Source organism: Galeopterus variegatus, unplaced genomic scaffold, assembly GCF_000696425.1.
Source record: "Galeopterus variegatus unplaced genomic scaffold, G_variegatus-3.0.2 Scaffold22, whole genome shotgun sequence".
In the NCBI taxonomy this organism is placed as follows: domain Eukaryota; kingdom Metazoa; phylum Chordata; class Mammalia; order Dermoptera; family Cynocephalidae; genus Galeopterus; species Galeopterus variegatus.
Window position 1 is genome coordinate 1,053,220 of NW_007726133.1, and position 11,706 is coordinate 1,064,925.

At 33.6% G+C, this 11,706-nt stretch overlaps 1 protein-coding gene across 1 annotated transcript in view; it reads right to left on the reverse strand.

The window, feature by feature from the left end:
* The window catches only part of ANKRD7 (ankyrin repeat domain 7), a 68,568-nt gene that overhangs the window by 51,031 nt on the left and 5,831 nt on the right, over positions 1-11,706 (reverse strand). Inside the window, exons 2-6 of the mRNA XM_008568270.1 lie at positions 11,085-11,184; positions 10,752-10,925; positions 9,760-9,866; positions 9,093-9,230; positions 6,438-6,547 (exon numbers count right to left, since the gene is read on the reverse strand). Of these exons, the coding sequence (XP_008566492.1) occupies positions 6,438-6,547; positions 9,093-9,230; positions 9,760-9,866; positions 10,752-10,925; positions 11,085-11,184 (629 nt within the window). The remainder of the gene's footprint in view (positions 1-6,437; positions 6,548-9,092; positions 9,231-9,759; positions 9,867-10,751; positions 10,926-11,084; positions 11,185-11,706) is intronic.

Genomic DNA, 11,706 nt, shown 5'->3' on the forward strand with positions numbered 1-11,706 from the left:
CAAGCAGCAGGGACAGAGATTTACTTTTTATATTTAGCATTAATTAGATCACCTCACCCTGGAAATCCAAAGCATCTACTATTGTTGAACATTTAAATGGTTTAAGGTTTTTTGCTATATAAATAAATCTGTGATGTACATCAGTGTATGTAAATCTTTGCCTTATTTTCTAGTCATTTCCTCACAATATATCCTAAAATGTGAATGACCAGGTCAAAGAATAAAGATATACTTTTTTAATACTACTGTTGCTGATTTAGAGCAGTCTTAAGTTATTCAATGACAAAAGAGCTCTTCTGTCTAAAAATAGATTCTTCCACATATATTCTTGGAATTATTTCTGAAGTGTTATATATCAAAATGTTAAAAATTATCATGTTCAAAAAGTTTAGTGAGTTCTCCTGAGATGCCAAATTAGAGTGGATATTCTTTTCATCCTGTAAATGTCTAGATTCAAAAATGTTTCATATATGTACAGGTGAAAAAAGTAAAATCTAAGCCAGATTTCTGAGGCCCTAAGTCTCTTCTCAATAATATTTTGAGAATTTTAGACATTTTTTAGAAGATATAATCTCTTAATTGTTCTTTAGCAATGATTATAATCTTATTTTATATATTTTACAGCAGCACGCACTAAAATACTGAAACTTATTATCTGGTATGGCACAAAATACAAGATAAAAAGTCAAAAAATGCTTTGCCAAGTAAATAGAAATGGGGCAGCTTATAACTGTGTTCCATCGCTCATTGATTCCAATGTTAAAAGACTCCAACTTATTCAAAATGTCTGATTTCACTTAGCTTGATCACATTAATATTTACACTAAGTTTTGAACACATCATCTCCATAAAAATTTAGCATGATTATCTAACATGTTCACGAAAATATCTTAACTTTACTGTGTTTATTGATGCTGTAAAGATACATGGCATTTATTTCTAAATAGATCTAATAGAAACTTTGCTTGAAAGTATTTTGTTACACATTCACCTAAGATACCACAAGTACTTAAAGTTTTTGTGTTCCAGGTAAAACTTAATATATAGCTATGACTTGACATGACAAAAAGACACCAACACTTTTAAATATAATTATCTTTTTGTTAGCTGTAACCAAACCCTATGAAGGAAATTGCAATCATTCTTGAGTAACATAATTTTCAAACCACTATAAATACAATTCTATATAAAACATGAAATTAAAATCAGAAGACAGCAAGCAAACACACTTTTAAAAACTAGTCTTTAAAAGCAAACTTAAAAATTTGAAACATTGCTCTTATCTAAGTAGTTTAATTATAGGCAGAGTTGCAGGAACTAATCTTAGACAATGATAATTGAAGGCAAAAAGCATAATAAAAAGCAAAGGAACAAACAGAAGGACTGAGCATTGCTGCCCAAGCTAAACATGAGCAAAAAAAAAAAAAAAAAAAAACGAAGCAAAAAAAGAATTAGTTTTGCCTCCCAAAAAAGGGGAAAAAAAAAAAAAAAAAAAAAGACGTAGCAACAATAGAATTAGTTTTGCCTCCCAAAAAAGGGGAATACAAATAAAGAAACAAAGTAAATAAGTAATTTAGCATGCATAAGTACAATTTGCACAAATACAATTTGGAAGAAAAATAACCCAAGAAATACAAGCAGATGCTGCTTAATTTAATCACACTACAGACTAAGTTAATATGATCAGGAATCCAAAAAGTAAGTGCTCAAATACAGGATTGTAGAATTCAGAATGAGAAAAATGACAGGTGGTCAAGTTAAGTTAACTAACCAAAAACCAAAAACATACCATTATAGAATTGATATAAATTGGAAATATCAAGATATATAATAGACTTCACTGAAAACTGAATCAATGTCGTTATTAAAAGGCATAATCATAATGAATGTAGAGGAAAAAATGGAAAAAGGATAAAGCAAGTACAGAAAAGATGATAAATACAAAAACAGATCAAAGTAATCTAGAGACAACTAGTGTCCTGAAGGAGATAACCAAAGAAAATTTTCAAAATATTTAAAGCTGTAACAAGGAAATAATTTATGCAACTGATAGAAGAACTGAATCTGTGAATTAAAACAGCATATATTCTATCTAGAAAATTAATATTAATTAATAATTAATTAAAGATAAAAATGAAGTAACACAATGGAGACAAGTTCCACAGTTTAAGTTCAGGCAAGCTACGAAAACAAATAAACAACAATCCTCAGAAAAATAAAATAGAATCCAGAGTCATTAAATATATTACCTAAAATGTCCAGTCTTTAACCAAAAATTATTAGAGATGCAAATATGAGAAAATTTTAGCATCAAATAAACAAGTCATTTAACCCATTAAATGAAATAAGAAACCATGAATTCAAACTTGTAAATGAATAAATGGAAAGTTTGATGAGGAATAGGATCTTTACAATGTTTCAAAGTACCTATCCACAAGATAGATAAAATTATTGCAAAAGTAAAAAGGAGTAACTTTATATTGGGAAAGGCTGGCAGACACTACCACCTTAATGGAGTGATCAAAATAAACAGCAAATTGGAATTATGTGCCACATAAGCGGATGCAGTGAAAAGAATACAACACTTCTGGGATAATCCCACCAAAAACACATAGCATGGATCCAATCATGAGAAATTATCAAACTCAAATTCAGGGACATCCTATTAAACAACTGGCCTCTAATTCCTCAAAAGTGTCAAGGTCATATAAATAAACACAAGACCAAGGATCCATTGGAAAGTAAAGGAAAATAAAAAGGCAACATTTGTTTTTTGTTTGGGGGGGGGGATTTTTTGCTATAAAGAAAATTATTGCAACATTTGGAAAAATGTGAATGAAATCTGAGAATTATATAATAATACTGTATCAGTGTTAATCCCCTGATATAGATGGTTATATTGTGGTTATGGAGGAGGATGTTTTTGTTTGGGAAAAATACACACAAAAGTCTTAGGAGTTATACAACATAAGATAAACTACTCACTCAAACAAATAGTTCAGGAAAATAAAGTTCATTGTACTATTCAGACAACTTTTCACTAAATTTTAGACTCCTTCAAGATTAAAAATAAACAAAATCAGTAAGTAATCTCCACTTCAGTTCTTGAATATACACTCCTGTGGTAGGCTGAATAATGCCTGTTGGGAAAATGGGTTAGTTTGGTCAGGGCCCGCGCCTCAGGTCCAGTTGGGTGTGGTTCAGCACGTCCATTTTAGGCAAAGTGTGTGTGTGTGTGTGTGTGTGTGTGTGTGTGTGTGTGTGCGTGTGTGTGTGTGGAGTTAGTGTACATGCACACTAATGTATCTTTTTAGTTTTGTTGCTACTCTTGTGTTTTTTGGAAAGAGAGAGAGAGAGAGGGAGAGAGTAGTTTTAGTGAAGTAGGCAGGTGGGCGTCTGCCTCGAGCATCCGCCTGGCGCAGCCATGCTTCCCAACCTGTGGCTCCAGGGACCTTTTGGCCAGTTACCTAGCTCATAGATCTGCATGTAAGGGGTCTGGGGACCCAGCCTGGCATATGAAGGGTTTGTGACCCAGTCTGTGAATGGGCTTGAGGGGTCTGGGAGCTCCAGACCCAGTCCTAGTGCAACAATCCACCCAGTTGGCAGGATTACTGGCAGGTAAAAGAGCCCGACATCTGGCGTGGTCACCTAGCTTTACAATTGGACTCATGAACTGGATTAAGAGCTAAACAATTGGTGCTGTGAACAGGATTCAGCATTGGCATTAGCCGTGGCTCCACAATTGGCATCATCAGCAGGATTATGCCACACAGAATAATGCCCTTGCCCCCACAAGATGTCCACACCCTAATACCCAGAACTTGTGAATCCCTCATTTTACAAGGCAAAGGGCATTTTAAAGTGTGTTTACATTAAGGATCTTGAGATATGAGATTTTCCTGGATAACCCAAGTGGACCTAATATAATCACAAGGGTCCTTATAAGTGAAAGAGAGAGGCAGGAGAGTCAGAGGAGCTTTGAGGACAGAAGCAGAGGTCAGAATGATGTGATTGCTGGGGTTCAGGAGCCGAGGATTGTGAGCGGCATCTAGATACTAGAAAAGGCAAAGAAATTGATTGATTCTCCTGCACATACTGCAAACATCTTAACTTTAGCCCCCCCAAAATCCATTTTGGACTTCTGGCTCTCAGAACTATAAGACAATTAATTTATTCTTGTTTAAGACACTACATTGGTGGTGATTTGTTACAGCAACAAAAACAAACTAATACAACTCCTTAGGGAAGAAATATAAGGTATTTCTTTCAAAGTAAGAAGGTGATTACCTATACCTGAGTAAGATTCATTTACATCTTAGAAAAGATTGCAGAATAAAAGCATCAATCTTATGTAACACATAATAAAAATGTTTTTGCTTGCAGCTGGTAAAAGAATCTTTTGTGGGGAAAGGCCTGATTTCTGGATAATGTACCTGGGTAAGCACATTGCAAGTGAGCTGCACAGTGTGGAGCTGACAAGTCTTGCAAGTTTCACTGGCAAGAAGAAAACATCTTTGCATAACAAAGGAAACCAGTGAGGAGTGCAGTACTGAGCTGCTGTGGAACAATTAGGGGAGGGGAGGGATCCTGGAATCCAGGAAGTGGGCAGAGTGCAAGAGTACATCTCCTGAGGACTGCATGAATGCAATGCCAGGAGCTCCATGCTGTGGCCCTCACCCCAGGAATTCTGTATTAGTCAGATTTTTGGTGGGGGCAATAACAATCCTAAAGTCTCAGTGGCTTAAACAACAAACACTTATTTCTTATCTGGGAGTATTGGCCGTGCATCTGCTGGGACTGGCTGTGTGCCTGGTATCAACAAGGCTTGAGTTCAGATCTGTACCACGTGTGTCTCATTCTGAGACCCAGGCTGAAGAAGTCACTGCTATCTAAGCATGCTCTCCTCAGAGCGGATGGTGAGAGTGCAAGAAGGTGAGGGGATTCTGCTAGAAATGAGGCACCCTGTCACTTCCACCCATATTGCTGTGGGTCATAGTAAGTGACATATGCAAGCCAAGTCAGAGGAGAAGGGAAAAAGGTAAGGGAGAAGAGAGTGAATATTCACTGAACAATATTCCAATAATGAAAATAATGATACACATAGTGCTGTATATTGAACATCCACCCCAAACCTCATTAAAGGAGCACAGTGAAAACTGCATACAATGGATTGTTGTTGTTGTTGTTGTTTTCTTTTATTTTATTTTATCAATGTACAATGTAGTTGATTTTCATGTCCCTTTACCAATATCTCCTTTTCCTCCCTATTGTTGTTTTTAATGTAAAATTGTAAGTTCTCTCTGTAGGGAAAAAAAAAAAAAAAAGCCAAGCAAATTTTAAAAGACTACAAAAACAAGCCAAAAAGTTAACAAATGCTTTCTTTGGGTCATGAGGATACGGGTGACGAATTTTCTTTTTTTCTTTCCTATAATATGTATCACTGTAGAACTGCTAAGAAATCAAGAAGGCTTTATCAATGAATACTTGTAGATAAAAGAATTTCCACTTACACAGTATTATTTCTAATTTTTCCTCTACTTTGTAGCTGAAATGCATTTTTATTTTATGTAAATGTTCTAACACATGCCTAACACAGTTTTCTCTTACTACTATCCCATTCAATATTTTAAATACAAATTTTTCTTTGCCTGTAAAGAGAATACAAATCATATCTTTCCAACTGATGGTCATGATATAGATATTTGTCTTACAAAATTTTTCATGTCTTCTGAGATGAAAAAACTTGCTCTTCATTTAACAAACTTCTTCAAATGGGTAGTCAGTGAAAATGTTACAAAAGTTCACTTAACTGCTCCTTCAAAATAGATTTTTCTAATTCAAAGAAGCAGCAAAAGATCTGTAGAAATGAGGTTACACATCTAGAAAACAAATATTTGCAATGTCTTTATTTATGTCCAAATATTTTCACTCTTAAGTATATTTCTTAAATTTTTTGCTTCCTCTACAACACATTTATAATTTAGGATTGATACTTCTGCATTTTATAGTCACTGTTTTAAAATGATGTCCCCTTTGAAACTGACAGAAATACAACTTTTTAAGCTTTTACAATGTCTTTTGGTAATTTTCTTGACAATATTTCTAATATGCTTTAATAACAGTTTTATAATTGTTGTATATCTATTAAAATCTCTATATACGTACACAAATTTTGTTCTTTATAACTAGTTGAGAGACTATGGATAAAAAAAGATCTTAATCTTCCCGGATATTGTTACATTACATTTTCTGTCAATGCAGTGTCACAATATTTTAATCATAAATTATCTTTAAGAACAATTCTTAAAAATATTTGGCATTTCTAAAAAGAAAACTCTGTTTCAAATTTAAATGTTACTTAAGAAAGTTCCTTCCTCTTCTAAAAAAACAAACAAAAAATAACAGAAAAACTACTTGTTCAGTTCGTAACTTCTTACCTTCCTTCATTTCTTCTGTACCACGTGGAGTGCCCAAGGTTGTAACTTCAGAGAAAGATGTCTGTTTAACTTCCTTCTCTTTTCCATAATTAGCAATCAATTGATGGTATCTATCCATAAGGAGACAACATGTATGAATTCCAGCATTCATCAACATTTGATTCAATTCATAACATATAACGATGAAATTAAACCCTTAGACACAAGTCAGTGCCTTCCCAACTGTGTCGCACTCCCTCAAACTTCCTCTCAAGCCAACCCTGTCAACAGACACCATTTTTATTTCATGTACTCCCATTCTCTGGCACCTCTTTTCTTCCTGTTATCACAAATATGATTTTTTTTTAAAGCCATTAAGAAGGTAGAAAAAAATGGCTTTAAGTTATACCGGTGTATTTGGTGGCTAGGGCTGCCATAACAAAACACCACAGACTAGATGGCTTAAAAGAAAACTTATTTTCTCCCAGTTGTGGAGGCTGAAAGTTCAAGATGGAGGTGCCAGTAGGGTTGGATTCCTAGGAGGGCCATAAGGAAGGGATCCATTCAGGCCTCTTCTTGCCTTGGCGATGATGGTCCTCTTGCTTCACATAAGTCTGCATGTCCTAATCACCTCCTTTTATAAGGATACCAGTCAGATTGGATTGGGGCCCACCTCAATGGCCTCATTTTAATCACCACTTTAAAGGCCCTATTTCCAAATACAGTCATATTCTTAGGTACTGGGGTTAGGCTTTAACATGCAAATTTGGGGGGAACAAAATTCAGCTCATAGCACCTGGGTTTACCAGTAAATAAAGTGAAGATGATTACCTCGGTCAGAGAAATTTAGTGAAGAATAAACCTTTTCTCCATGCCTGAAAAGTGCCCATTCTAGTCAATGATTCATAGGCATATATGGTTTCAGAATTTCAGTGAAAAGAATAAAGAAATGTGTGGGTTAAAGCCAACTGTAAAATAAACACCTACATATAATTCCCTTATGTAAGACAGTTTCACTTATTTTTTTAAAACTACTCATACAGTTTGTTTCTCATAAAACATTATCTGTCCTTCTAATTCACTAAGCCGCAGAACCCGTGTACCAGGGAGGGGAGCTAACTAATTACGATGACAAGCAGAGGCCAGGTGCTTAAGTATGATGGACAGGCAATGTCACAATCACAGAAAGTCACAATCACAGAAAGCTTAGTTCCTGTGGCAAAATAGGGATAAAATACAGAAAAACAGGCAGGAGTAATTAGATCCCAGATCCTAAAGGTAATTGATTAATCATTAGGAGATTACCTTTCTTCCCTTTTACCTCCCTTGAAAAAGAGAAAAGTAATGTTATTCTCTTAGAATTTTCAACATTGAAAATATGAAAATATTGAAAGGATTAAAACTATGGTCAACATGCTTCTTCTACTTATTCCTAAATTAATGACGTAGAAAACTACAAAAAGAACTTTCTGTTTTACAAGCTATTTGGGGGAGACAAAAGAGGATAGTGAAATTTCCTTCTCATCTAACTACCCAATAATGGCTTACAAGATTCAGATGTACGCAAGTTATTTCAAATATACAAGTAGCATTTTGACCAATAGATGCATTACCTTGTTAAGTATGTGTGTCTCTTAGTTTCATAAATCCAAACTTTGTAAGTGATGGGGAAAATTTTATATTTAAAAGGAACAGTTGGGGATTCCTTTGATAAAGTGAAAAATCCCTTTATAGCATGAATATTTACCAGTAACTTATCTCTTTATTTTATTTAAATTTTTATACATATGATTTGCTTAAACCAAGGTAAAAACAAAGTACATAGGTCCAATATTACAAAGAAGGAATTATTGTATTCAATTATGGTTCATACATTTAATAAAATATGAATTCTTTAGTGTATAAGTTTCAATTAACACTTAAAAAACAAACATTTGAATGTATATATGATGATTTTTCTCCCCCCCAGCCTATGTTCTTCATGAGGAATTAATGATAAAAAGGTATTACTGAAATGTGAATAAAGTGGGTGGAAAAAGAATAATAATAAACTAGAAAAAATACCAATGAATAATTTTTAATTGTCTTTAAAATAAAATTATAAAGAAAATATTCTGTGTGTTATTTAACTTCATTAGCTATAAATTAAATTTCTGTTTATTGTATTTTATTTTCTCATTGATTATTAAAAATCAGAAATGCATGTTCATACATGAAAATGTTTTTTCTTCTGGGTGTAATGAGAATATACTTAAGAATTCTGAAAACTTATCAAACTAAAGTTAAGCTAATGAATCATTAACAATAATATTCAAAATATGAATAAAAACCTTATATTTCTAATATCTAAAAACAATGAAAGGGCCTTGCATGTATTAAACATTACTTGCCCAATGCTATTGCTGGTATGTTTTATTATTGGCTACATAGTCCAGCATACTTGCAATTCTCATGCCACTGGGACTTAATATGGAGACTAAGCCCACCTGCAACTTCTATAATAACTGAACCCTACAAATGGAGGAAATGAAGGATCCCTGGATCCAAATAGGTCTGGAGTTTGTATGTGATTATCCCTGCTGCTGAACCCATTCCAGCTTTGTACTGTGGGACTCATGCTTTGTTTCGTATAATCAAATCCAACACAATTGTTAAAAGATATGCAGTATCACTTACATAGTAAAGCCATTAAAAGATGCATATTCCTCAGCTGTGAATCCATAAATATCTTGGCAAGATAGCTCCACATCTTGCTGAAGAAGAATATTTACCAAATTTGTTGGTTCATCACTGAGAGCAATCATAAGAGCTGTTCTGGAGCAAGGGATATAAATAAATGTCTCTTTATGGATCTTAAACATGCATTTTTTAAAAGTAATTTTTCTCAAATGTAGGATCTCTACCAGGAAATGAGCCAAGGCAAGACTGTAAAAAGCAGAGCAAATCTGCTCAAAAAGGTGTGCCAATAACCGATCATATGATGGAGTCCAAAAGACAAAGTCTTTAGGAAGCAACTAGCTCAATGGTTTTCAATCTTTGCTTCCTGGAAACCTAGCATTTTCAAGATGTCTAAATTCCATGAAGGGCTCTGGGGCTCCTACCCCCATTTAACTACTGTGCTGGCCTTCTGTGTAAGATTTTAATGTTATAAATAATAATAATAATAACCTACCAATCTGTTCCAACGATTATTTTTTCAGATTGAAAGACAGATACTGGAAGTCTAGGTAATTTTCCCAAAATCATATGTCATATGCTCTTATCTATTCCCAATATTATATATTTCTCATCCTTGTAGGTTGCTGTAGTTATATGCTATTTTATGTAGCTTTATTAACTATACCTTTGATTTTTATCAGAAGCATTCACATCTGCTCCTTTCTTCAGCAGAAATTTTACCATTGTGGCATTTTTTTCAATAACGGCAAGTAAAAGTGGAGTATACCCATCCTGAAAAAATTATTTCAAATTGATTATTTAAAATATTGTACCAAATTTACATGCCTTTGAGACTTAAGTTCAATTTTTGAAAATGTGTGCCTATAAGAAACCTCCAAACATACACTTTAACATTTAGAAGATTTTAATACCTAACAAAATATGACTTCAAAGATCAAGAAAAAAAATTAGGGTTGGGTCAGTCAAAAAATTAAATCAAAGTTACTATTTTAGGCTTAATTGAAATTGTGGGCATGAGTGGCCTAGATTAATTAAGTGATGAGCACCTAGTATTTAATTTAAGTATTGCTTGCTATCAATTCACATTTGAAATGCTTTCATAATTAAGTTTCCATAGGATTTCATTTAAACTTCCAAGACTGGCACTTATTTGGGGCTCTTAAGTAGACAAAATATCAATGAACTAAAGTGTCAAGATGCTTAAAAAAAAAAAAAAAAAGGATCTATCAGTTATCCATAATGTCTCAATATGGTTATATTACTTTAAATATAATGTGATTTTGTAATTCAACTCTATTCTTACTATTATTCATGAGTATATAAATAGAAAAAAGATGGGTTTCATGATTTTTATCAACACCCATTTATAAGGGAATCAAATTATTTCTCATTTGATATAGCCCTTTGAACACTTAGCATTGTTAAATATGTTACTTTGGAGTTCAGAATTACAACCCGCAATGGAATGGAGAAAGACTTTATAAAAAGGAAAATTTTATCATTTTTTGATAATCTCATCTTCTCCTTTCCGATTTCAGTTTGAAAAATTTATTCTTTACATAACACTTATTTCAACAGACACAAATTATCTGCGATGAATACCCTCTTCAGTTGCTTCCTAAAATGTCAGTTGTTTTTTTTTCAATAGAAAACTACCTCATTTTTAGATTCAAGATCAGCTTTGTGTTCAAGCAATTTCTCAACTAATGAGACATTTTGACCACAGACAGCATAATGAAGAACAGTATTATAATGAAAATCCACCAGATTTGGGTCTGCACCATAGTTTAGAAGAATAGTAGCACATTTTTCCTTTTGATGCTGGACTGCCTGTCAATGCAACAAGAATACATGAGTAATCAATTTACTACTTAGGATATGATATATTAAAGTAATGTTTAACACTATGTTTGAATGTATGAAAATCAACAAAAGTTAACTAGCAGAACTCAAACACATTCCAATTGAAAAGGAAAAATTAGAACACACCTTAATCAATGCAGATCTGTTTTCACTATCCTGGACATTTATTTTGCATGGTTTCTCAGTTACGATAGATACATTAGCACAGGCCAAGTGTAAAGGTGTTCTGTGTTAATATAACAAAACACAAAGTTAGAGATAAGTCTTAGTTTAAGAAGGTATTATTCCCAAGAACAAAACAGACTGTATATTGTTAAGGTATTTGCTTCATATGCTTATTTATACAGTCATGTGTTGCATAATGATGTTTTGGTCAATGATGAACTGCATATAACACAGTGATCCCATAACATAATAATTCCTATTGTCTAGTGATGTCATAGCCCTCCTAACATCCTAGCACAATGCATTACTCATGCATTTGGAACTGGAACAGGAATGCATAGCTGAAGAAGAGGCAAGAGAAAAGGAAACTGTGGGAGAAGAAAAAGAAGATGAATCCCCAAGAAAATTCACAATGAAGGGTTCAGCAGAAGCTATTGCAGACCTTAACAAGCTCAGTAAAATGTATGAAAACATGACCTCAACACCGAGTAGTTTTTATTAATAGAGAAGGAATGTTTATGGTACATTATTGGCTTCTGAGTAAATCTAAGATTGGGGGGGGGGGGGGGGAAAAAAGAAAAAG